Below are 25,685 nucleotides of genomic sequence, written 5' to 3' on the forward strand. Positions count from 1 at the left end.
GGTGTTGTGCAGTTTGCAAAATTAGCAAGTCTTGTCCTCGATGGGAATGGTTTATCAATTGAGTTTGAAGTTTATCAAGCGGGCAACACTCTTAGCCTCTGCACTAGACAAGGGTTGAAAAATCACGAGACCCACGGCGAAGATAGCGATTTATGAGGAGGCCGGACCATCACGGCTCGGTCTCCGATGTTACTGAGAGGGGTCTCTTATCTACGGTAACCTTGGCACCCAATTGAAGAGACAGGCAGCAAGCCACAATGCAATGGACAAAAGCCGCAGACATCTTGTCATCGTGAGTTTGTTATTTATATAGCTTCGAACCATCTAGACCTCTCTAATTATTAACGAATTCGTGTTGATGCAAAATGTCATCGGTCTCACACCCGATTTGAGCTAAACCTCGTTCAATGTCAACCCCGTCTTCCATCCATTTTAGGCCCTAAACCCCGGATTTTCGCTCCACGACGGATACCACGTTAGACTGAATTCTTGGTTGTAGGGTCGGGCCTTGGCTTTCGACTTGAGTAAAAAACTGCGCAGGAGCCATTTTCATTAATGCTGACCATTCCCCTCCCTTCATTTTTTGTTTCTGCCTTTGCCCCCGCCCTTGCCTTGCCTCTGCGGGACTTCAACAGAACCGAGGCATCTCCTCTTTTATCCTGCCCTCACTTTGCCAGATCAATTGAAGGATTGAATTGGAACAGGCTGTCGATACAGCCTCTGTTTCTCATCAAAATGCTCGTTGCGGACTCTCGTGCAACTTTATAGCCGCGAACCTCAACGTCATGGCCGGGCTTCAGCCCGATATCTACGCAGCGATCAGCATCACTTGGATCGCGGCGTTTGTGGCGCTGATTCTGCGACTCAAAGCCCGGGGGATGATGAAGACAAAGTTATGGTATGATGATTATTTCGCCATTGTCGCATTGGTATGTTCCCTGCGTGATCAATTGCGCACGTGCTCACCGTTTGACTGTAGTTCTTCATCACGAGTTATTGTTCCGTCACCATTTACTGTATGCACGACATTACCGAGATTACCCACCTTTTACCTCAATCGCTTACGTTTCTTAGGGACCCATAGCTTCAAGCTCGGACAGTCAATCAGTACCGTAACAGACCCAACCGAAGTCGACTTCATCCAAAGCCGATCGCGATTATTACTCTGGATCTGCGAACTCCTCTACGCTTCGTCGATAGCCTTTTGCAAACTCGCCATTCTATTCTTTTACTGGCGCGTCTTCCAGTATACCTCGATTCGATATGCCATTGTCGGGCTGCTCGTCGCCGTGAGCATATGGATCACCATCCGGACGTTCATGGTGATCTTCCAATGCGTGCCGGTTCAGGCATATTGGGATAAGAGCATAACGAATCCACGATGCCCATTCAACGAAGCCAATTTCTTTTTCGCCACGATTCTCGTACACACAACTATGGACTGCATCATCTTGATCTTGCCGGTTATTGAAGTCATGAAGATGACGTTGCCTTTATCGCAAAAGCTTGCTGTGGTGGGACTCTTCACCTCTGGAACTGTGTTAGTCTGCTCTCCCGATACGATGGAATTTTGGCTAATGGTTGCGAAGTGTCTGCGTTGCGTCGGTGTTTGTGCTGGTACATTCGAAACACTATAACCCTCGAACCGATGACATCCCCAGAGATATGGCTCAGAATATGATGTGGGCTGCCGTTGAGATAAACATGGCAGTCTTCTCAGGTATGCACAATGCTATGTTGGATGTTGACAATGCTAACCCACTGATAGCCTGTCTCCCTATGCTTCGTCCCATATTTCGCCACTTTCTCCCCGGCCTTTCAACAACAGAAGAGTCAGCTCAGGCACCTATAAGCCTAAGTAATGTCCATTCACACCCTATGAGTCCTATGTACCTGCACCGGACCAGTACACAGTTGAAAAAGCAGGAGCATCGAAGATCTGGTCGATCCAATCTACATGACCCAGAGCTAGGTGTCTTTCACGGGTTCTCGGATATATCAAGTATTAGAAGCGTGGGTTCTAGATCTGAGAGCAACACCACATAGACTTTTGAGTAATATTTAATGAACGAATTTAACGAAGATCGATGTATTTTATGGTTTCGATGACATGTGATGACCTTCATTCTGGGTACAGTGTTGTACCAGCCTCAGCCTGGGATAAATTGTTTGTTCAACATTTCTTGATTATGGACATTACTATTGCAACCTAATGGTAAACCTCTCTCGCTCTTATGTTCGGGACACCCAGTAGGGTATCCATCGCATTCCGCGACCAGTCACAGAACAGGAAGCCGACGCATGTATCGTCGGCTATCAGCGTCCGGAGGCTTTGGACTGAAGTTCAAAGGAAAAGGGAAATCCTTCCACGCTAGAGAATGGAAAGTCGTCAGGTGTATGATGCACCGAACCCGGCCGTCCTGGGGCCACTTGAGGATGAAGAATATTCCACTACATCCTTCCTAGGGGCGTAAGTGATGGTTGACTAATGCCGAATGCAGAAGATCGAACGCGTCGTGCTAAGATGCTGAGAATTGTGTATAAATGCACCTGGGCTTGCTTTTGCTCAGCATCTGTCTCTTCTCGGCAGGCAGAATCTTCATAGGTTGTCATGTTCTGCTTGCAGGAAGAGAGTATAAATTCATGAATGTCGTAACGGCAGTCGATGGGGATAGAAGCACCGATCGATATCGGATGAGACGTCGAATGTCGTTGGAAAAGGTTCCAGACGGCAATAAAGATCATGAAAATCTGGTCGTAGTATCATCCGCACCAGTTGCTGGTAGCGCGGCCCATCTCATAGGCAGCGAGACATCCACAGGCATGAATGAAAGCAGCTCGAGATAGCCACCTCTGCTATTATTTCGCATGCGTCTCGATTGCTTTCTCTGCCCCGTCCCTCATTGCCAAAAAGCTTGCTTGGAGTATCTGGAAAGTCGACTGTAGTCCAGTTCGACTCTGGTATCATGGATTACTGTGTAAGAACCAGACTCGATGATTGATAAGACGGTAGGAAGAAGAGAGCGTAAAGGTGTACCGAGATGCCGAGGAGAACAAGAAGGCACATGACGACCATGATGCTCTTGCGCGAGCCGAGTCGATCAAAGGATTGAGCCTCGATCTTGTCCATCTTGAAGTCCATTTTGAAGTGAAGTAAGAGGCGATGTTGCAATGGTGATCGAGTTGAGTATAGTGTCGAACAAAATTTCCGGCCGGACAGGAAAGTTTGAAGAGAAGGATCGGCCGAGTCGAGCTGTCAGACGAAACAAGCGGCTATAGCTCCCTTTTCTATTACCCTTCGAGGCCGGAAATTACACTAAGTCAGATGGAGTCTTTTATCACAGAGGCACAGGCGCGTGGACACACAAAAGGAATCTCGAACGGACTATTTGGACTAGTTGGACCTGTTGGTTGAACATGGTGGGTTCTGAGTGGAGGCTCATTGGTTTCTTCGTATTACCGGGGTCTATGCAGGGCTGAGAGGTGGTCAGATCGCGACAACATCAACCCGACGGTCCTTTGTTATTGCTCTTATACCGGCGGTATAAGATACGAACTCGCTTCCTGATGATGAAAATGTCCCTGGTCAAATCGTTGTCGATCCAAATTGTAAAACCTTTCGTAGCGAAGCGAGCGGACCCTGAGTTGTTGGTTGACCCCTGCAACCAGGGCTGAATTATGTGATCAGACCACGCTTTTTCTCGGCGTCTTTAACCGACCCTGTCAGCTCTGTTGGTTCACTGTGGCACAGTCCCTTTTTCAAGACAGAATCCACCATATTGGGGGTTCAATTTCCAGGACGAGAAACGTTACACTGGAGCCAAGAACGGGGCTGTGACATTCACTTTCACATGATGACTTCAGTGACTGGACCTTGGGATTTGGACCCCTGGAAATCACAATGGGTGTTACAAACAAGGAAACAAAGAGCGAACGCGTCAAGAATCACTTTAGTCTTTTTATTCATGACGCGGCTTGCACTATTGATGCCAAATTCAATAGCCGTAGCACAACCAGACAGCGAACAAAAAGCCCCTTGCCCCTGCATCAAGCTCAGCCCAAGACTCCATATCTTACGTAGCTGTTTAAACGTTGCTGACCCATTTCGAGATCTAGAACCTTGACTTCAGGTCCACATCTGGAAACCGCCGAGGAAGTTTCCACGTGCTGTGATAAGCGAGCATGTCGGTCCGTCCGGTTTATCCTCTTTATTAATTGAGCAACGGACCAACAAGGCCGAGTTTTCAATGTCCCGAATCAACACTGAATGCCAAGCCAGGGAGGATCTCAATGCTGCTTGGGCTGCCGTGTTTACCGAGCAGCGTTAAGTGAAGTTTGCGTCCATCGTCTTGGCCTTTCTTCAATTCGACGCGGTGTTTTCCTGCCTTTGATCCCGAGTAAACAATGAAAGGCCACGCCCCGTCTTTGGTTGTGAAGTCGTGGATGCCGTTGTAGACTTTTGTGAGTGTCTCTTGCTCTCGCTGAGGAACAGCGATGGAAACAGACGAAACGCCAATAACTCCGGATGGGTGCTTTGTGTATTCAGGCTGAGATCCGTCTTCCTCTTTGTATGGTACTCGTAGGCGTCTTAATGTACGATCGAGACACCAGAACGGCGCTTTCCCAGGGTACAGAGCACGACCAGCAGCGGCATAAGCCGAAGCAACAGACCACTTCAATTCGACACCATCTGGCCTGAGACGACCTCCAGGTACCGGATTATGGTAGACAACCTCAGAGTTGGCCTTTTTGACGCGCTCTTGGATGACATCGAAGTTTTTCTCATGCGGAAGAGTATACGCCCAATCGATGACGGTATTCTCCTCTAGGTTTCCCCATCGATGCGACCGTCGCTTCTCAGGATCAAGATCATCCTGGAATGCTATAAGCTCAATATAGACTCCATCAGGAAATTCGATGAGCTTGTTGACAGTGCGACCGTCCGCATGAGCGCCACCGTCGATCACGATAAGGTCATTTTCCAAGCGCTTAGGAAGCTCTTGTAACGTCTTATATGAGACGAGAACGACTATATGGTCGAGTATAGGCTTTACGTCGTCGCGTTCTGACATGTCGATGAGTTTGTTTATGGAATGATGCCATTTTGGAGTGAGGGGAAAGGCTCATCATGCAGAATATGGCGTAGCTCTGGACTGACTAATCATGCATTGTTTACGTCAACAGAGGCTGGGATGGCATCACGGATTCAATGTTCACTAGAAAAAAGTCTTTGAAGCTAGTGTTGTTAAGATGCGATGTTTCAATAAATATGTTACCGGAATAACTCGTTATCCGCGTCGTTGAGATATCCATCCCATTGTGTTGTTGTCATATAGGTCACCTTCGAAGCTCCAAGGGGTCATGTATGATCCAATTGGTTTAAACCTTTTGCAAATGCGAAAGATGAGCGATTTCCTACTGTGACATGCATCTTGTAGCTGTCATGTATGCTGGCTTTTGTAATGACTCGAGTAAATTTCTGACGTGGTTGGTGCTGGTAGAAGTAAGAGGGAAAAGGAAACAGAGAGAAGCAATGCATTTATCTTTAGCCGAAGTCTAGGTCGTTTCTTGAAAAGTGGATTCATGATGAGAACCTTATATCTAGACAGCTTCTCTTCTCACTCTTCATCCAAGCCTGAAGCTTCGTTATCCCAAGATGGGATCCAGACGCCTGAGCTCGTGCGCCGATGCCAAACAAGGAGTCTTGCATAATAGACTGTATATCAACTCGATGGGACGAAATTGAGATTCTCAGCTATGCCATATTATATTCCGCTGGCGGATAATTCAGCATTGTTCTGTCTCGACGGGACAGCGCGGTGTGTTGTCAGATCACTCGCCCAGGCGTATACGAGCTTTGCATATTTCTATATCAGCTATCAAAAGTGTCATGTACGACTGGTTGATGCTAAGTGATAATATTCTTGGCAATGCCTTTGCCCGAATTGGCGTCGACAGAGACAAATGCCGCTACCCACCGAAGTTTATCACGACGAAGTATTGCCCAAGGCCTTCGCAACTAGGGGTTATATACCAAATCAATACTCTATACTGTCAGATAAGGCGTGGTCGAGCGGGATCCTTCTACCTAATATCCTAAGAACTCTAAACTCCGCACCTATAAACTCTGTCTCCCCGCTTGGTCGCGCCTCATCTTTTTGTAATATTTCGACTTCGAACCCTTCCCAGCCGAGTCCTGATTACCTAACATCTTGATTTTAGCCTGCACTTTAAAGTTGGGTCCTCCAAGCAGGTCAAAGCCTGGACTCGTCTCAATTGAAGCGGCCCAGGGGTTGGGGTTTAAATACTAAAATTAATCCTATGTCTTCCAAGGTGAGGCGTGGCCGAGCGGGATCCAATTTTTGACTGCAAGCTCGTCCCTGGTGAACTTTCGAACCGTCTTGCATGATGAATTTCCATTTCCATATTCATCAACAGCCATCATATACAAAAGGATCAGGCATGACCAAACCATAGTCTTGCTTATATACATCCTCATGTTGTATCGTCAATAAACATTTCCTCTACCATCGTTGATGCCTTCATTAGTTCCATTTTTTGCTGGGAGTGCTCGGCTTGTTGCTTATTATGTTGGGTAACAACATGACGGGCCAGTTCAAAAGGGCCTAATACCTCTCTGTGAACATAGATAGGCACAAAAAATTGTGTTATGACAAACTAGCAAAAGTCCTTCGGTCCATGGTCCATGATTCTCCCTGCTTCGACCTGTGGAGCTTAGCCATCCGGATGACCCCTTTCTAGTATCGATAAAATGGATGCTTAAATATAAGGTTTTCATGAATTACAGTTTTCAAGGGCTGTGGTCCCAATGCTCACATGAGACCTTTTTACCTTGCCGTGCCCTAATATTATAGAACGAATGTAGCAGAGCCGCAACTCCTTGATAGGTAAGAGAATACACTGACATGTCACTTGACACCAGTCCAATTCAACATATGGAAGAGGTCAAAGCCAGGAAGTTCAGCTACCGAATCGTTGACCCACGTGTTGAGTAGGACCTCGTCAATGAAACCCAACACATACTGAGGAAGTCATGGGGCATACGAGATATCATGGCCTATCCGCCGCAGCTAAGCTAGCTTCTGTCGCACATGTCAAATCGGTTGTACATGGCGGACCGACAGCTCGGAATCCGGCACTGTGGAGCTACCTTGATGGCAAGATGGTTATGCAACTCGAGATCACCGCATAATCATGACACGAACATATGTTGCAGGATGAGGAAGGCAACGAAAGGAGAGTACACAGAGTTGCAGAGACCAAACGGGACTCGTCTAAGCATTGGAGTCATGGTGTCTGAAAAGTGTGATCCATGATGGAAACCTTGTCATCAGGCAGAGACCAACCAAGTGGAAGAAAGGCTTCTATTGACAAAAAGGCACGATAGCTTACCTTGCGAGCTTTCTAGTCTTCTCTAGACTTTACTACCTCAACCGATCCTCTCCAGTCTACCCTAACCATGTAGGCGATCTCAATAGCAGCTATGACAGCAGACCCTCCTATGAGCCCAGACCATACGCCGTTCAACCCCAATTGTAGTGGTCCGAGTTCCAACCAGACCGCAATAGGGACAGCGGCGAGGTAGTTAACAATCAAGACAACCCAAGCGGCAACACCTTGCTTTGCTAACCCTCTGAGAACACCATTGCATCCGCAAATGATAGAGTCGACTATTTGGAAGGCGGCGACGACAAACATGGTGTTCGCTACAATGCGACGAACAGCGTCGTCGTTGGTGTAGAAGGGACCGATGTAGTTTCTGAGTGATAGCAAGACTGTACCATTGAAGACACCAAGTGCGACGAACAGGATACCGTAGAGGATGGTGATACGACGAGCTGCTGCCACATGTCCACCGCCGATTAGATGTCCGATCCTTGTACTGACTGCAACACCAAGTGAGAAAGGGATGTGCCACATAACGATCGAAGTCGTAGTCAAGACCGTCTGGGCAGCAAGATGTATCGTGCTGATATACGATGTGCTAACAGTAATGATCTCGAAAGCTGCCCATTCCGCCAGGGTTACAGCAGAACCAGCGACGGATAGTCTTACCATCGGACCCCAACCTTGCAGAGCGCGACGGGTGAAACCAGGCCAGCACTCATGAGTGGACTTCTTGAAGAAGATACACACAAGAAGGAGGGTAGGTCGAAGGGTGTTTGCGACAGCAGCACCAAGAGCTGCACCCCCAAGGCCCATATTGAGAGGGAAGGCGAAAAGCCAGCTGAGGAGGGCATTGATGGGAGCACAAACCAATAAGACAGCCATACCGGTGTTGAAGTCACCTTGTGCTTGCAAGAACCGCTTCAAAGCTTCGAAGGAAGCATAGCCGGGAATACCGAGGATACTGACCCGTAGAAATGAACCAGCCTTGACTGCGAGGTCATCTTGTCGTAGAATGAGACTCAAGAAGGCAGGCGACGATAACCAGATGGCGGCGACAGGGATGGTAACAATTGCCATGAGATACAGCATGCGCTGGACGTGCAAACCAACACCAGTTTTATTCCCGGATCCGTAGGCCTGGGCGCAAAGAGTGTCGAGAGCGGTAGCCATTCCCTCATAGAGAGCAAGACCACAGATACTCTGCGTCGTGACAGCAATTGCAGCAGCGGCGAGATCATCGGGGCTCAAATGACCGGCTACTGTAGTCGAGATAACACTGAAGGAGTACTGCAGTAGGTAGGTCGCCACTAGAGGGATAGTGTAACGCGCAATGAGCCCCAGCTCAGTGCACCAGTCATTCGCGGGCCATTCTGCGGTATCTCGGTCGGACAGCAGTGGTTGAGCTTCATTGCGATCGGGTTCAATGATGTCGCTCATGGCGAAGCTTAATAAAAATGATTGACGAAGGTAAGGAAATGCGAAACAGCGGGAGATTGACGGTCGCGAAATGGTGAGTATCATGCACTCACTGAATCACCCCTTGTGCGGAGAGAGGACAGGTAGAGTGAGCGGAGACAGTGGCTGGGGTTGCAACAAAGTTTGCCAGAACGAAAGTTTGCCCCCAGCAATAGACCCGCTGGAAAAGTGACAGTTTCTAGAAGTCATGCCATTTTTATTTTCTTTCGCATCTATTTCCTTGATGAGAAGTGACAGACCAACAACACGGAACAAGTCTCCCTTCAACAATCTTTCAGCAGCCGAGTCTTGCTGTGGCTGTCTGAAGAATGAGGAGACAGTGGAGTCGGCTTCCGGGTCATTTCTGATCGACGTACCAATTAAGAAATGGCGCAGAACATCTTCTGAAGGCTCGAGAATTGTCTGTCACTGATCCACCTCCCTTGCGCCCGGAAACAAAGTCCCAGATAAAGAGGAACCAATCCAATTGATACGAGAACGAAAAAAATAGCGCTCGGCAGTCAAACCCCAATCAAACTCTATCCGCTGTGACGATGTAACATGAAACAAACAATTTTCTCTCATCACAAGGGAAAACATGTCTATCATTTATCCCAAATGCCATATCATTTCCTTCAGGACGAGCCGCATTAGTTGAAGCAAGCCACACCGTCTGCCAATTCATTCTTCAGCGGGCGCGTAGAACTGAAAATGCCCCGAGAGGAGCGGAACTAGGGACCCGGCCCGAGTGGCTTGTAACGGGTGGAGCGGAAATAATCTCTCGACGACTTAGAAGCCGGACATGGAACATGGCATTGACAACCCCCTGGGAGAGACATCCAGTGTGGGGGTTTACCGAGCGACAATTTCTTCCTTTATGCTGGGATCGTTTCTTTTGCGTCTGGTCCAGCCGAGATCCTCCAAAGGTGGTCGCGATCGGCTGTGCCACAGAGTTCGAGGCCACGACCATTGCCTTGGTACGGCTGATACCAACAGGGCCACCGGCCAACAGCACTTCCTCAGCTGAGCAGAAGCTAAACACGGCACGATCTTGGCACGTTTGACATCTGAGGCTGAACCCCGTAGAGCACATCATATCATATACGTAAAATTAACTATCGCTAAGAAAGGAATCAACTCTGCATACGATATGCCGCTTCAGTCGAACCCATGGAATCAGCTCGTGAAGCATGTCGCTCATCGTAACAAACTTCAAAATCCGTATTCACCATGACACCCTCTGTCAAATTGCGTACACTTTCGCTTCCACTTGCAATCTCTGTTCGTACTTCCGTCGTCATGTCGTGTCGCCACATGTGTTGTTGGCTCTGTCGCACCTTGGAACTCTTTCGCAATCCGCTGCCCATCCCGCTGCCTTGCTTTGTGCTTTGTCGGTTGCGTGAGTCTGAGATAGCTGTCATCTCCAGACCTGTTCCATTGCCGCTGTCTTTGAGCTCGTAGGGTGTGTTGAGTGCCGCGACGGCTGTTGAGCCCATCAAAGAGTCAATGACTCCCTTCAAACTGGGAATGCAGACAGTAAGAACTGCAAGACCCAGCGAGATCTGTCCCCATATCATGGTCGATACAGCTCGCCAGGTCACGTCATCCGAGCCCCCGAACATGTAACTCGCGTGCGTGACTTCGGGTATCGTGATGATCGGCACAATCAACCTGGTGCAGAACAAGCCCACCACGATCAGCTTCCTCCGAATGGATGTTTGAACCTCCCACATCATCGCGACGGGCAGAACGCATAATGCAATGTCTGTTACAATGATCATGATGCTGTTGTAGACATAGATCGGGCCGTGGGCAGGACATTGGACGCTGTTTTCGAAAGACCATGGCTCGGGCATGGGGCAGGCAAAGGCCGTCGTCAAAACCCCGGAGACAGCCCAGACGATAACCACTCCACCAAGTATAATATTCGCAACATTGAGTCCGCCTTGTCTATCGATCTGTCGAATAAGTAGACCGAGCGCTATTTTCGTCGTAGCATGAATGAGTATTCCGAAAATTCGTGATGCGTACATCAACTATCAATGCATTAGCAGGGTTTCTCCTCGACGGACCAACAAAATTGCTTACCTTGCTGAACCGAGCGAACTCATCATCAGAAAGTGCATCGCGGTGCGATCCCAAGCCTTCACTGCATGCAGCAATGACACAGGCTGTTTGGATGAAGTATATGACAGCAGAGACCAGTAGGGCGAAGTCGAAGTCTCTCATTGAGGTGATATTGAGCCGGATGATCATCTTACCAATAATGCCGAGTAGGGCATAGATGTAGAAAACGATCGATGCAACCACCACAAGCGCGGCATGGTTAGTCTCAGTCAGAGGATAAAACGGCGGAGCCGCCTCAGAGACGGTGTCCATTGTAAGAAGAGGGAAGGCCACAAGAGGCAAAGGCTCGTCGTCTGAGTAGTATTCGTATTAATTCTCTCCCACGTTTCAAATAATCACCGACGACGGATCTTTCAATCTAAATATCGCATGAAAGGGACCGACACGTTGGTCTTTAAACGGCCAGAGACTAACCAGGGCGGACCAAGCAGACGGGGCAACAAATGTCACATTCGGAACACAAAGCGGGATATGTCAATCAAACAAAGGCGACACCGCAGTTACATCAATGGTACTCTGGACTCGGGTACAAGCCACAGCATGAAGTCGTGTAATTAATTGTCAAATTTGAGACATACATGCGATAGGATCTAGACTTGTCGCATGTTTTCTCAGCTGAAGAGAATATACGACCTATTCCACCGAGGAAGTGGCTTGACAATTGTCCTTTCATGTTAAAGAGAGCATGGATTTGATACTCTACCTGTTACCAACAGCTCTCTAACCCATGTTTCAAGCTCCTTCACCAACTGTCAAGGTGGAGGCGAGGGATCTACAATGCAGCGTTGGTGATTGCAATTAACAATCCCTGTATGATAGGCCGTTTTACCGCTATCGCTTACTCGGAGAGAACATGACAGATCGATTGCCACGTTCTGCACGTTACACAGGTTTTTGGCAATTAAGCAGTCTAGACAGTTTGTGGCTTGTTTTCTCATTGTGAAGAGAGAGAAAAAATGATTGAATTATCTGTTGGTACAACAAAGCTGGTCCCTGTCTTCCCACTTTGCTGCAGACAGCCTCAGCGAACAGACATCATATCATAAATGGAAAATGATCAGCGAACCCACTGCGACCAAGGATTCGGTTCCCAAGAGATTCCTCTTTTCGCTCACAGACTTTTCGGACCGTTCCATCTTGCATCGTGCGGTAATCTCTCTATTCCCTTTTCTCCCCCTCTTTGTTGTCTCGCCTAATCCGCTTGATGTTACAATGTCTCTCACTTTTTGCCTTGTAACTCGTAAGAAAGACCCTTGTTCTAGACGTCGCATTCAATGTGGGTGGTTGAATTCCCCGATGTTTCCTTGGCCCACAGGGCTCTGGCACGTTTTTAAGCCTGAGGATCTGCTCTTTGCGTTCTTCCCCTTCCTATACAGATACCCCAAGCCCCAGTCCTGATACCAATTGACTGTTTGCGTTGCTGCATGTTGGTATTGCTCGCATAATCTGTTACATTCTTGCTTCTTTATTTCTTTTTTTTTGTCCTGATCCAATATGTCCCACGACAGTACTAGCATTGAGCTGCAGCCTTCGGGCAAGCATCATGCTGTTCCAGTCAGCGTCGATGCATCAGCCAGACCAGCGGAAGAGAGCGGTATCTACAGTGTGACCAGAACACGAAAGGTATTCTCGGGCTCCCAATTGTTTGCCTTCTCGTTGACGTATATGGCATTGTGGGAGGGTATGTGCACGTAAGTCTACACTGCATCCAAAGACCAACATCGCATACTAATGCTTTCAGAAACATGTACTTTGCTCTCTTCAATGGCGGACCCCAAACTTTCCTCTTCAGCTTCATGATCGTCTTCTGCGGTGCCATCTGCCAGGCCGCTTCTCTGGGAGAAATGGCTTCCATCCAGCCCGTGGCTGGTGCCCAATATCACTGGACATATTACATGGCTCCCGCCTCAGTGAAGCGATTTGCTACTTGGATCCAAGGATGGGCAACATGGTTCGGCTACGTATCTCTCCTGGCAGCCATTGCCAACGTAACCATCATCCTTCTCGAATCAATGATCAGCATCAACCATCCTGACTATGTTGCTGGAGGATGGCACACTTCAGTGCTTGTCATCGCTATGTGTCTTGTCCACGGGCTTATGAACATCTATGCTTTCAAGCTTATTCCTTGGGTTGAGATGGTTGCTGGTGTTCTGCACATATGCCTCTTCGTCATATTCGTCGTTGTTCTTGTTGTCATGGGGCCTCGCAACCCTTCTTCATTCTGGCTGGAGCGCAACATCTCTTCTGGATGGGAGAAGAACGAGTATGTTTCTTGGAACTTGGGCATGCTGACCTGTGTCTGGAGTTTCACTGGTAAGATATCTGTACCCAGTCTTTCTGCACTGGCTAACCGACTTTAGGCTTCGACAGTGCTCTCCACATGTCTGAGGAGACCCGCAAGGCCAAGAGCGCTGTCCCCCGAGCCATGTTCTGGAGTATCTTCATGAACGGAGTGCTCGGTTTCATCATGGTCAACGTCCTCATCTCCGCTATGGGTTCCGTTGAGGATATGCTCAACCAGACCAGTCAAATCCAAGCCATCCTCCTCAACGTCACTGGTTCCACCAAGGCCACCACTGCTATGATTGCTGGCATTTTTATCATCTCATTCAGTAGCAACCTGGCCAACATCGCCTCAGTGTCTCGTCTGACATGGGCTTGGTCCCGAGATGGCGGCATGCCAGCATACTTTGCCTATGTCAGTCCCAAGCATCGCGTCCCTATCCGATCCGTTATCTTCACAGTCTTTCTCGTCTGCGCTCTGAACCTCCTCAATATCGGTAACACTTCATATGTTGCTTTCGGTGCCATTACTTCCCTGTCATCCTTGGCCCTGTACATCAGCTATGCCATTGCCATTGCAAGCATCATCTATGTTCGTATGTCCGGCTCAACTTTCAAGCTTGGAGAGTGGAACCTGGGTCGGTTCGGCTTCGCCATCAACGTCTTTGCGCTGGTGTATACCCTGTATATCATCATCTTCCTTCCATTCCCGTCAACACTTCCCGTCACGGGTGAGAACATGAATTACTGTGGACCCGTTATGGTTGCGGTCCTGGCTATCGCGGTCGGACTTTGGTTCACCGGTGCCAGGAAGAACTGGACAGGACCTAATCTGAGTATCCTTGAGTTTGTTGTTGCGAACGCAAATTAGTAAAGGATGAAACGTCAAAATAAGTAAAATATTTAATCTTCATACAATATGCAACAAATAGCTATACATACTTTCTCACTTAATCTCTTATTCATTGTAAAACGATGGTTTGTTTCTAGGACCGCAGAGCAAGCTACTATTGAAATCAAAAGGCCGAGGTCACTCTTGTCGGCAAATTAACCGACCCAATTTGCCACGGCGCCTATCGGGGTCTTTCTTCGTCGTCGGAAAGTTTTTACTTGGTATCTTTAAGGTCCGTGACGTAGTTACTGGTAGCTTTCTACCAAGATGAGTAAAGTCTACGAGGTTAGCGCTGACTGTGAGTTGATCATAGCCAAGGAGCGTTCGAGATGTGAATCCTTTGAACTCCTACAGATTATTTCGGATATATAGCGATCCTCTTATCTATTCAATGATTTATTTAAAGGTGCCATGATTCTCTCACCTGCAATCCCGTCTTCTTATACCCAAAAAAAAAGCCTGTCACTGAAGCAAATCTCATCCATCTATGTTAGTCCTTCAAATAATCCAAGCATTATCTACTATCCCCACAGCTTTCGCAATGCCACAGATCGACGAAGAAATTGTTCGACAATTTGCCAATAGCCAAGCCAAAAGTATCGAAGCCAAAGACCCGAAGCTCGTGTCAGCTACCTTGGCCGACAACTGCCGTCGCTTCATCGCGCCCGCATCATTCATGAAATCCATGGGCCTCCCAGACGAGGTTGCCAAACAGGGCTCTCCCAACGAGATGTACGAACAGCATTTCTCTATGCAAATTCCGTTCGTTGAGTCGACTTCATGCGATGTACATGACATCGCACTTGACCAACAAAAGATGAAGGCGACGGTTCATCTTACCCATCGAATCAAGCCAGTTGGTGTTGAGGAAGAGTTCTTCATCGAGAATATGATTCTTCTTGATTTCGAAAAGGAGGGTGAAAAGATTGAGAAGATTGTTGAGTTTACAGATGTTGCGGAGAGTATGAAGTACATGCAAACACTTCAAGGGTTAGCTGCTGGCAAGTCAGAGTGACCATATGCTTTGTGGTTTTCAGCCCAGATTGGGTAAACGATGCTCACCATGTCTGATGATTTAAACGAAGAAAGAGAGAATCGACATGTATTAACTGTTATTCGGAAAACATTAATTAATTGAATGACCCGTCCACTATTCCCTGGAGCCATGTCACCTTAGATGACAGAGAGTGAAAGAGGTCAATCGAAAACAAGAATTCAGCGACCTACCCTGATCCTTCGATCCCCTGTCGCAGGGGCTGTGCTGTAAGGCTGATGCCACACTCCTTCACTGCAATTGGCGCGTGTGACAATCAGATTAACCACCACCAATGAACAAAAGACCTTGTTGCACGCCATCTTAATTAACCCCGCAGCGTTGATAGTGAAGATGGAATTGATTGACAGAAATGGCGTAATTTCCGGCTCGTACTCCAATCCAGCACGCCACTACGCTGAGGCGCAGCTAGCGGCAAGGCATTCAACCATCTTGTGCGCCAGGTCCAAAAAGAGGCCTCCCCGGACAACGTTGGTTTAATACCACCAGGTTGCGACAGTCAATTTACTTGTCGCTGTACTCGTATACAACTATTACTTAACAAAATTTCTCACCATGACCTCACCACAACCTCCATACTGGCAACAAGGCGGTGCGCCTCCTCCACAGCACAGCTATCCAGGTCAGCAACCTAGCCAGGGTTACTACCAGCCTCCACCTGGACAACCTCAACAACAACCTTACGGCTATCCCCAACAAGGCCAGCCTGGACCTCAGCAGAACCAGCAGTATCCATACCAAGGTCCTCCAGGCCAACAGCAGTACCCTCCTCAGGGCCAGCAAGGTCAATACCAGCAACCTCCTCAAGGTTACCCGCAACAGCCACCCTACGGCCAACAACCCCCTGGTCCACAAGCACCATATGGACAGCAACAGCCTCCACCTCCTTACGGCCAAGGACAATACCCTCCTCAGTCCAACTACCCGCCTCAACAGTATGGCGGTCCCCAGCAAGGCCAACCACCACATCCAGATCAACAATGGCATCAACAAGCAGGCCAGCAGCAATACGGAGCACCGCAATTTCAGGTCGCGCCAACACCAGCTTCTCCAGGCTATGATCCAGCTCAGAAGGCTTGGGTCCAGCCGGTAGACACAGCAGCTGACGTCGAGGCTCTTCGCAAAGCAATGAAGGGTATGGGCTGTGACGAAAAGGCCCTCATTCGTGTCCTCGTAAATCCCAAGTACTCCAACCCGTGGACCATGGCTCAACTTGTTCGTGACTACAACAGTCGTTTCATGCGCGACCTTGCCAAAGACATTGAGAGCGAGACTCGCGGTGACTTCGAGACATGTCTCTTGGCGTTGATCCGTGGGCCACTTGAGAACGATGCCTACAACCTATCAAAGGCTTTGAACCGAGCCGGCACAGACGAGGATGCATTGAACGATGTCCTGTTGTGTCGCTCAAACGCGGATATTCGTGCCATTTGTACCGAGTACAGGCGTCTTCGAGGCAAGGAGCTCCATGTCGATGTAAAGGACGATGTGGACGACACTCTTTACAGACTGTATAGCATGGTTCTATCGGCTACCCGTGCCGAAGACAGCGCGCCGGTGATCCCCCAAGAGATCGATCAGAAGGTGATAGAGCTTCAAAGAGCTACCGAAGGAACAATCGGTGCCAACGCAGTCGCGGTCGCCCAAATCTTCACCAGCAGCAATGATGCTCAGATACGTGCTATTAACGAACAGTATCAGTACAAGTATCACCGCAGTCTTGAAAGCGTCATCGAGAAGGAGTTCCGGGGCGACATGGAAGATGCGCTCTTGCGTATTCTGTATAATGCTCTGGACCGGGCGAGGTCTGATGCCGGAAGATTACAGAGGCCTTTGAACAAGAGCTTTGGCAAGAACCGTCTATTCATCAATAGGCTTGTTAGTCTTTATTGGGATCAGGGACGTCTGCATCAGACAAAGATGGCTTATAAGCCTGTGACAGGTTCGACGTTGTCGGGACAAATCAAGTCTGAGTTGAGTGGTGACTTTGAGCATTTTGCTTTGGCAGTTATTGGAGAAAAGTAGATACTTTGATGTAACAGAAATGAACCAGCCAGTTACATCTCGCGGAATTACGACCCTTATCTCTGTATGTAGTTTGGTCAACAATTGATGCGTCTTGGTCCCTTGATGATTGATGCTCGTTATCCCATTGAGGGTTAGTTGATTGTTCCCGCACGGAAGCCAAGCGTTCTCATTTTCCTATTCAGGTAAATATTGGGGCTTTCTGTCTCATCATCTCCACCCGCTTTGGTACAGACATTTTACGACACCTTCAATCTCATTTTCCTTTTTCATCTTCCTCCATTTATTCTCCTCTTTGCCATGCTATCAGTAAGCGCTTATCATGCCGTCATCTTTCACTTTTGTCAATGTCAGCAATGCACCTGGGCTAGGTCCGCAAGAGGCCAAGCAAATGAGAGGCCATGTCACCAAAGCGAATTTTGCCAAACGTAGACAGAGATTGGCTAAGGCTTTCAGAGATAAATCAGTTACTCCTACGGATCCGGTCTGCCCAAATCATGAAGGCCGTATGGTGTCATACTCAAAAGAATGTTTCTCTACTCTTGACCCAAACTGCGACAAGCTCCTAACAGTGGATTCTACATTTTCTTCAATCGGCTTTCGTAAGTGAGTTGACGTACGTCATATACAATCAGCTGATTGTTTCAAGTACTCTCCAAGTTCCGCGCTTTTAGCTTCGGTGAAGATGATATAGGAGGCTCCAGCCGAGAAGCAGAATGGGTCAACCTGGTCCGATCCGAGCCAGCACTTGTAGAAGCATCGGTTTCAATTGCCCTCCAACATTGTCACGGAGACACCAATAGCAAAAACCTACAACGAGCAGTCCTGCATAAGGGTCGTGCAATACAGATGATAAATCGAAAGCTGGGCACGCCGAGTGGTTTGGATGACGGTCTGCTAAGTGCAGTTTTCACGCTTACATATGCTGAGGTCAGTATGGCTGATATGTCAACATACTACCACTGACGGTTCAAGCTACGTGAAAGTGATATGGAGGCGAGGAGTATCCATATGCGAGGACTGGCTCAGATGATTCGCCTAAGACAATCATCTCGTAATGCACCTTTAGCCTCGTGGTTCCGTGACTTCCTTCTTTAGTAAGGTCCAGTTATAAAACGACACAACTAGATACTGACAGCTGGAATAGTGACTCGCTAAGTAATGCCATGCTAACGACTGGCTATTCACACCAGCCACTTATTGAAGCTTTACTGAGTGAAGAGAATCCGAAGCAAATGGACATCGCACAAATCCGCCAAGAAATAAACAGCCTTTCCCTAATGATCGATAATTATCACGACTCATTGACACCACATCCAGATACTGCTCTGACCATCACGCTCGGGGTACAACGTCTCCAGGTGGAGATAAACACATTTCTGGGTAGCCAAGAGACCTACGTACGCTCACTACACGATTCTCTCCAGTTATACCTTCTACTTCTCTGGCCAACTGAGGAGCCCGAGTACTTGACCACTCTAGCTGAAGAACTGAAAAGTCTTCTGCTCCATCCTCATCCGAGGCTCTGTTCTTCGACAAAGATGCTGATATGGCAGTTATTTGTCGGCGCTGTTGCAGCAGGGCCGTCAACTGAGTTGAGATCTTGGTATATAGCAGGACTGAGGGAGGTATTGACCTCACGAAGTGATACGGTTATGGAAGTGACGATGTGGTGTCTCACGCAGGCTTTTACACCTGATGCACGGCTTATGACAAAGTTCCAGGCTATATGGCATGAAGTCTTTGATAGTTAGTTGGAACATGAGTTTGGCTATGTCCTAGATTGATACACTTTTGATCAAACGGCAGAGTAAAAATCAAAGGATTACAAAAAGCAATTTCCTTTGCTTCTTTTCTTTCAAATCCAGACCTTGAACTCTGAGGGCAGGATCCGCAGTGAAAGCAAAGCTCGACGATTAGTGGTCAGTATCACGTGGAGGCACCTCCAAAGACGGCCAGAGCCAATCGGGCTATTATTTCAACTTTGACTTTGTCCATCATCAACTCCAAATCTCAACACTCATGACCTGATCATGGATACATTCCCGACGACAAATAGCCTGTCAAATGATGATAGTACAGGCCAGTTCGATACTTTCGTCTTCTCAGGCCAGGTTGTCGTATCACAAAATGCGCCATTAACGCCACTCTACCAACTCAATAGAGAACTCACATGCGCACGACAAAGGAACATGGCGATGATATTTGAAAGTATTCAATTCACGGAAGTCAGAAACACCGATAACACAACCCGAAAGCGAAGGATCAGTGAGGATTTATACTATCTAGTCCACCCACTAAACCCCGACCGTCAATTTAATCTACCAGAATACTATGTTACTGCAGCATCGCCAGGAACGTTGGGAAATATGCAGCTTGACACGATCAAAGCAGCCTCGCAAACTACCCAGTTCAGAGCGATGTTAAACAGAGACAAGTCGGCGGTGGATGCCCTGTTGTTTAATCGTGATACTCAAGAACTGCTGTTCGATATCAAGCCGATGCTGAAAGGCGGTCAGTATGAGTGGGTTGACGCTGACGGCCAAAGGGTTGCACATGAGTCTTCGAAGGGAGAAGAATATTTGTTGCATTTGGAAACATCGATGTTGCAAAAGAACAAAGATGCATTAGTGGCGTTGTGGATTGTGAGACTTTGGCACGATGCTGTTGAGGAAGAGGCACGGCAAAAAGGTGAGACGACATTTGGAGAATTGACGTGAGGCTAACGTATTGAAGGGTCGTCCTGAAAAGAGAGGTGTCACAAGGCGATTCATTCTGCTGTTGTAAGACAGGCAGGTTTGGAACAAAATTATTTTATCAAAGGGTATATACAAAATACAATACGCAACCATATTCCCATCTAGGGATGGCTTATCGCACGGCCTCATCGGAGGTGTGCACCTCAAACTCGACGGTTTTACTGATCCCAATCTGTTTGGAGTCCATTTCATCCATGCTAATGTCCGATGATGGGTTCCTGTGGTCTCTCCGACTGATGATACGTTCTTGTGAGCTTGTTCTATTACCGCTTCCTTCGCCACCTCGGACTTCAACAATGTTCTCGCCTTGCTGTGTGGTAAGGACAATATCGCGACCGGTGCCGCCGAAACGTTGACGGGTATAAGTAGGTTGTTGGTTTCGGCTATGACCGGATGAACCGTAGACTTGATTGTGGAAGACTACTTTGGAAGCAAGGATATCGATGCTGCGGTCTATTAGTATGAGTGGAGAGAGTGATTGGAGGCTCAACTTACATCATCATGACAGGGAACATGCATTCCATCGCATACGCAAACCGGTCAATCTGCGAAGCAAGATTCGTTGCCATCTGCTGGTCATTTTGGAAGGAGTACGTGATGGCTCGCATCACACCAAGCACAGCAAGAAGTGCAAGCCGGACCTCGGTGCTTCGCATAAGATATCGGAAGAGACCAGCCTTGATGGCAGCACTAAGAGACGTCGACTTGGCTGAGCCAAAGACTCGAAGGAGAAAGAATGAGCTGAGACATTCCAGGAGGGCGATGAGGATAAAGTAGCCCATGTGAAGGTGGTTAATAAGCGACTGATCTTCATTGAGACCTTGAAGGATACGACGGGCTCGAATGATGGCGATGACGACTCTGATTGCTGTGACGGAGACGATCATGGACCAGTATGAAGTTGCAAATATTATCCATGGTCGACCGCGTAGGACTCGGCTAAGGATGATGTAACTGTAAAACGACAAACCGGCTTCTTGTATCTAGCACCAACACTCATCAGCAAATCATTAGGTGGACAGACGTTGAGCATACTCACCAGCCAAAGAATATCGGCGAATATTGAAGCCACAGCCTGAGCGGTGGGTCCATTTGTCGGATCGTAGAAGGCATAATAGCAAAGCCCGTTGGCTATCGCTCCAGCCACACTCGTAACAATAGGAACAATAGAAACAGGACCAAAACTGGTGATGCCAGCGACCATAAGACCAAATAAGGTATTAGCGATGCCGATGGTGCTGAGGATCGACCAGCTCAGCTCATAATAAACAACGTCGGCCATTTTGAAAGTGCGATCGTCGTGGCCCTCTAAACATTGCGGAAACCCTTGCAGTAAAGAACAAAAAAGAAAGGACGAATTTGGGGGGCTAAGCTTAATATTACGAGTGCGCATGTGCATGCCTGCTTACCCCATGAAGACACTTTTCCGGGGTAGACGGGATCTGGGTGTTGGTGATCATTGTTAATGAGGGGGAATACCCCAGAGTGGACTGATCCCCCATAAGCGAGCTAAAAGGGGGGTTGCTTTGGGGGTAAAGTGACAGGATACGTGGAACATGGTCGAGAATGCATGTCGTCCAATGCTGGGGGGTTATTAAAGGGTGCTGCTGCACACCAACCGCTCAGCTGTGGCAACGGCATGACCCCATGGGAAAGGACGCATTTTCGGGGAACGAGACACCTGCCAAGTAAAGGATCCAAGCGCTAAAGGGACCGGGGAACGCACACCAGTTCATCAGAAACGGTAACTCGGCCGTTGGATTCACGTTGTTCCAGCTAGCTTCGCTGAAGTTGCTAAAGAAAGCGACTGTTGGTTAATGTGACAGGAATGATAATTAGCCTTTATCCACCTCTGTGGTGTTGGGTTGGTTGGCTGTGCCCCCAGGATGTGACATCCCTTGTCTAGCTTCAAAAATCCTTCTATGTCTGTTTCATTTGCTTAGCCCGGCTTGATTCCGATGCGTAAAAGATCCTGACACCGGGTGGCTTAGTTTGTCTACCCGCTGAAGAGTGGCGGGCGCAATAATTAAGGACGAGTCCTTGCTACCAACGGACTGCCTTTACAGACTTGTTTGTTGGTTGCTTGACGAACCTTGCATGCCAAATTAAACCCCCGTTGGATGTGGCGTCAGCCTTTTTAATTAACGCCTTGACAAAGTTCATGACAATCACCGTTGAGGCTTTTCAGCCACGACGTAGATCTTCTGTTTGCGCTGAAGATCAAAAAGCAAGCAGATACTCGTCATATTGATACATCAACCGTTCAACTGGAGCTGAGAAAAGCCAAGTTTTTACCGCCCGTTACCCTTTGTGCATTGATGATATCCATGTCAATTCTGCAACAATAAAAACGAACCGAATAAAGTTTAACCGCCAAGACAAAGGATTTCCCTCTCTGACCGGTCTCCCTCGTCGGAGATTACTAGGCCGAAACATGAAGCATCTCTTATCAACCTCGGTTATCGATAACCCAAAGGCGAAGGCGATCCGGAGTAGGGCCTCCGGCTTCCGAGCTACGGTCTTCTTCCCGGGCCGAACCAGAAATGGAGACACCCTCAGATCATTCCTATTTCCACGTTACACCCGGATAGTCACAAATTTTCAGACTCCATCTTGCTCTTATCACGAATCGCTCATTCGTGAACAATGACGCAAACATGTTTGCTTCACGGCGAAATTGTGGGCAGTAATTTCGTTAAAGCGGCAGTTGGGATCCACAAGCCTCTATGACGAGTACCTAATTCCCCGAGATATAATCTCAGAGACTGCTTTCTTGGTTTTTCTCATCATTTTTGGTTGGAAAGGCGAAAAATGCAGTCGCTGTTGCAGTATCGACGCGCTGGGGCTGCGGCTCAAACGCAGATTGATAGAGATGTTGATAAGGCGCGACAACATATGGCACCAACTGCGCCCGAGCGCGATGTCGAAGCAGGAGGTCGCACGTCCTCGGAAGAGAAGGAGCAGCGGAATTTAAGACGTCTGTTGTCGCGCATCAGTGAAGGACAATCAGTTGAAGAAGATGCTCAAGAAGAAGCGATGCAACGAACTGTTACAGCCGCAACCATTCGACAATACATGTCTGGAGGTGCAGCCCTCGGTCAGGTTCTTACAGGTATCCAAGTACGACCTCACAACAATGCTGAGGGAAAAGAGGGAAAGGTTTTCGTGGTTAACTGGGAAGGCCCTGACGATCCATTGGATCCTCACAATTGGTCGGTTGGAAGACGTATTGGAGTCACTCTACAAATATCCATCATTGCTCTCTTCGTCGGAGCAGCGTCTGGAATCGATGCTACAGTCCTTCCTCAGGCTTCCAAATCACTTGGTGTCTCCGAGGTTGCCGAATCTCTAGCTACAGGTACGTTCAATATTTCCTCTATTGATAAGCCATTGGCTAACATTCTCAGGTCTCTATCTGGTCGGTATGGGTCTCGGTTCACTGGTAGCGGGACCTTTCTCCGAAACCTTCGGCAGAAACGCAGTGTACACCTTCTCCATGGCAATTTTCGCCATTTGGATAATGGCATCTGCCCTTGCACCTAACTTTGGCGCTCAAATCGTTTTCCGATTCCTTGCCGGGTGCTCAGCTTCCACGCCGCTAGTATGCTCCGGAGGTTCCATCGCAGACATGTACAACAGTCTCGAAAAGACATGGAGTTTTCCTCTTTACGCTGTCGCTGGCTTTGGTGGACCGATGCTTGGTGCTGTAATGGGCGCTTACATCGGCCCTTCAGACGTGCTAGGTTGGCGCTGGGCTGAGTGGATAATGCTCATCGCTTCTGGGCTCGTTCTTGTCTTGGTCATTCTATTCATGCCTGAGACGTATGGACCTCTTTTGCTTCAGTGGAAAGCAGCGCATTATCGACGAATTACTGGTGATGATCGGTTCCGATGCGAGCATGAGATTGCGGGCGCTAGCTTGTTCAGTCGTCTCAAAGTTAGTATGACAAGACCGTTCCTCATGTTGACGGAGCCTATCATCATCGCCATGACTCTGTACCTCAGTGTCTTGTACATCGTCTTGTTCACGTTCCTCGTCGGTTGGCCATACATCTTTGAGAAGACCTATGGCATCAGTCAGGGCCTTTCCAACATCATCTTCGTCGCCATGTTCCTCGGCACTCAGCTCAACTTCCTATTCGTTCCCATTGTGTACCGCAAGACTGTTCGGGCTTCGAGGGAAGGAAGTCACTTCAAGCCAGAAATCCGCCTCTGGTACGCCATGCTCGGTGCTGCAGTAGCTATTCCGATTTCCTTGTTTTGGCTCGGCTGGACCAACTATTCGCATATCAGTATCTGGTCAGCCATTATCGCCGTGGTATTCTTTGGCTACGGTGTTACAGGCGTCTTCATCTGTACCTACATGTACATCATCGACTCATACGAGATTTACTCGGCCTCGGCTCTCACCTTTGTTGCCCTGACCCGATACATTGTCGCTGGAGGAATGACTGTAGTTGGCATCCCGTTCTACGAAAACATGGGAACACACTATACTCTTACAATCATGGCATGCTTCGCGGTTCTGTTGGCAGCTATTCCTTATATACTCTACATTTACGGACATAAGATTCGGGCAAAGAGCAAATACGCATTCACACATTAGAGACAGACTATATAGACTAGAACAGAATACCCACCCTTACTCCTTTGCAATCTTTTGCAACATCTCATGTGCCTTCTTAGCCACAAAATCAGGGTTATTGACTTGGATAAAATGACCTGCGCCGGGAACCTGAGTAGGTCCATCACTCTTCTCCGCCATCGTAAGCTGAGCCAATCCCTCGTTGTAATAATGCCAGTATGGATTCAAGTAAGCATTCACGACTTCAGGTGGGGTGTTGTAATCTGTTCCTGTTCTCTCCGCGAAGAACTCAAAGTCGTGGCCCAAGACAGTAACGTAGGGGTCTTTGCCGTCCACCTTGGGCAGAGCAGGTAAGTCTGCCTTGGGAAGAAGTTGAGTCAGGTTCTTGCGGGTCAGGCCTTCTTTGGATCCAAGGCTGGGATGAAATCGCTTTCTAGTTTCTTCTCGAGCGGTGCGGAGGTGGTCAGCCGTGACACCTAGTGGCAAGATATCTGCATTGAATCCTTCTGCGTCGGGGTCGGGGAAGACAGAGACAAAGTCCGTATCAGTCAAGACACTGTCAAGAAACATGATACCTGACACGGTTCCCGGATATTCGGCAGCATAAAGACGACTGAAAGCGCATCCAATGGAGTTGCCAATAAGTAGGAGCCGAGCCGTGTCAGGGTTGTCAATACCCATCTTCTGCTTCAGAACTTGGACGACAAGCTGGTGGGCATCGTGAATAACATCCATGGCGTCATGTGCGTGCGTCGGATCTGTAGCACCCTCATCGTTAGGGTCACGATCAGTAGTCTGACCCTGTCCAAAGCGGTCAAATGTCAAGATAGCGGGAAGGCCTTGAGGGGAAAGCTCCTTGAGTTTGGTGATTGTCGGGACCCATGATGTTTGCGGGGCAATCATGCCATTGAAGAAGACAATGAGACTCGGGTTGGCGGTCCCAGAAATGGTAGAAGCCGTGAAGCTGTAACTAAGCTGCGCGCTTGGCTTTGTGTCCAAGCGCATGAATTCATACTGAAGAGTTTGCTCGGCCATTTTGAAGTCGTTGAATGGAGTGAGATGATGGTGTTGGGAGTCGTAAGCAGGGTAATA

The 25,685-nt window shown here is 48.3% G+C and overlaps 11 protein-coding genes across 11 annotated transcripts; 6 read left to right on the forward strand and 5 right to left on the reverse strand.

The window, feature by feature from the left end:
• Positions 1–785: 785 nt before the first annotated feature.
• Positions 786–1,961, forward strand: FIESC28_01586 (uncharacterized protein; the record flags this gene model as incomplete). Its single annotated transcript, XM_031155736.1, has 6 exons — positions 786–929; positions 980–1,016; positions 1,075–1,540; positions 1,590–1,720; positions 1,769–1,858; positions 1,915–1,961. 6 exons carry the CDS (start codon positions 786–788, stop codon positions 1,959–1,961), a joined length of 915 nt encoding a protein of 304 aa, XP_031020214.1.
• A 2,283-nt stretch (positions 1,962–4,244) lies between these two features.
• On the reverse strand, positions 4,245–5,072 carry FIESC28_01587 (uncharacterized protein; the record flags this gene model as incomplete). Its single annotated transcript, XM_031155737.1, has 1 exon — positions 4,245–5,072. The coding sequence occupies one exon, from the start codon at positions 5,070–5,072 to the stop codon at positions 4,245–4,247; it is 828 nt and encodes a 275-aa protein (XP_031020215.1).
• A 2,353-nt stretch (positions 5,073–7,425) lies between these two features.
• Positions 7,426–8,847, reverse strand: FIESC28_01588 (uncharacterized protein; the record flags this gene model as incomplete). Its single annotated transcript, XM_031155738.1, has 1 exon — positions 7,426–8,847. The coding sequence occupies one exon, from the start codon at positions 8,845–8,847 to the stop codon at positions 7,426–7,428; it is 1,422 nt and encodes a 473-aa protein (XP_031020216.1).
• A 1,151-nt stretch (positions 8,848–9,998) lies between these two features.
• On the reverse strand, positions 9,999–11,244 carry FIESC28_01589 (uncharacterized protein; the record flags this gene model as incomplete). The annotated part of the gene is made up of 2 exons (XM_031155739.1): positions 9,999–10,901; positions 10,954–11,244. 2 exons carry the CDS (start codon positions 11,242–11,244, stop codon positions 9,999–10,001), a joined length of 1,194 nt encoding a protein of 397 aa, XP_031020217.1.
• Positions 11,245–12,486: 1,242 nt separating this feature from the next.
• FIESC28_01590 (uncharacterized protein) lies at positions 12,487–14,149 on the forward strand (the record flags this gene model as incomplete). The annotated part of the gene is made up of 3 exons (XM_031155740.1): positions 12,487–12,683; positions 12,734–13,308; positions 13,356–14,149. The coding sequence occupies 3 exons, from the start codon at positions 12,487–12,489 to the stop codon at positions 14,147–14,149; spliced, it is 1,566 nt and encodes a 521-aa protein (XP_031020218.1).
• Positions 14,150–14,711: 562 nt separating this feature from the next.
• On the forward strand, positions 14,712–15,185 carry FIESC28_01591 (uncharacterized protein; the record flags this gene model as incomplete). Its single annotated transcript, XM_031155741.1, has 1 exon — positions 14,712–15,185. The coding sequence occupies one exon, from the start codon at positions 14,712–14,714 to the stop codon at positions 15,183–15,185; it is 474 nt and encodes a 157-aa protein (XP_031020219.1).
• A 594-nt stretch (positions 15,186–15,779) lies between these two features.
• FIESC28_01592 (uncharacterized protein) lies at positions 15,780–17,249 on the forward strand (the record flags this gene model as incomplete). The annotated part of the gene is made up of 1 exon (XM_031155742.1): positions 15,780–17,249. The coding sequence occupies one exon, from the start codon at positions 15,780–15,782 to the stop codon at positions 17,247–17,249; it is 1,470 nt and encodes a 489-aa protein (XP_031020220.1).
• A 322-nt stretch (positions 17,250–17,571) lies between these two features.
• FIESC28_01593 (uncharacterized protein) lies at positions 17,572–18,347 on the forward strand (the record flags this gene model as incomplete). Its single annotated transcript, XM_031155743.1, has 3 exons — positions 17,572–17,851; positions 17,899–18,179; positions 18,225–18,347. 3 exons carry the CDS (start codon positions 17,572–17,574, stop codon positions 18,345–18,347), a joined length of 684 nt encoding a protein of 227 aa, XP_031020221.1.
• A 1,773-nt stretch (positions 18,348–20,120) lies between these two features.
• On the reverse strand, positions 20,121–21,290 carry FIESC28_01594 (uncharacterized protein; the record flags this gene model as incomplete). Its single annotated transcript, XM_031155744.1, has 3 exons — positions 20,121–20,454; positions 20,504–20,991; positions 21,048–21,290. 3 exons carry the CDS (start codon positions 21,288–21,290, stop codon positions 20,121–20,123), a joined length of 1,065 nt encoding a protein of 354 aa, XP_031020222.1.
• A 1,529-nt stretch (positions 21,291–22,819) lies between these two features.
• On the forward strand, positions 22,820–24,614 carry FIESC28_01595 (uncharacterized protein; the record flags this gene model as incomplete). Its single annotated transcript, XM_031155745.1, has 2 exons — positions 22,820–23,366; positions 23,416–24,614. The coding sequence occupies 2 exons, from the start codon at positions 22,820–22,822 to the stop codon at positions 24,612–24,614; spliced, it is 1,746 nt and encodes a 581-aa protein (XP_031020223.1).
• A 36-nt stretch (positions 24,615–24,650) lies between these two features.
• Positions 24,651–25,628, reverse strand: FIESC28_01596 (uncharacterized protein; the record flags this gene model as incomplete). The annotated part of the gene is made up of 1 exon (XM_031155746.1): positions 24,651–25,628. The coding sequence occupies one exon, from the start codon at positions 25,626–25,628 to the stop codon at positions 24,651–24,653; it is 978 nt and encodes a 325-aa protein (XP_031020224.1).
• Positions 25,629–25,685: the final 57 nt, after the last annotated feature.

The sequence above is a fragment of the Fusarium coffeatum genome (genome assembly GCF_003316985.1).
Source record: "Fusarium coffeatum strain FIESC_28 chromosome Unknown BRIP53273_contig_39, whole genome shotgun sequence".
Classification (NCBI taxonomy): domain Eukaryota; kingdom Fungi; phylum Ascomycota; class Sordariomycetes; order Hypocreales; family Nectriaceae; genus Fusarium; species Fusarium coffeatum.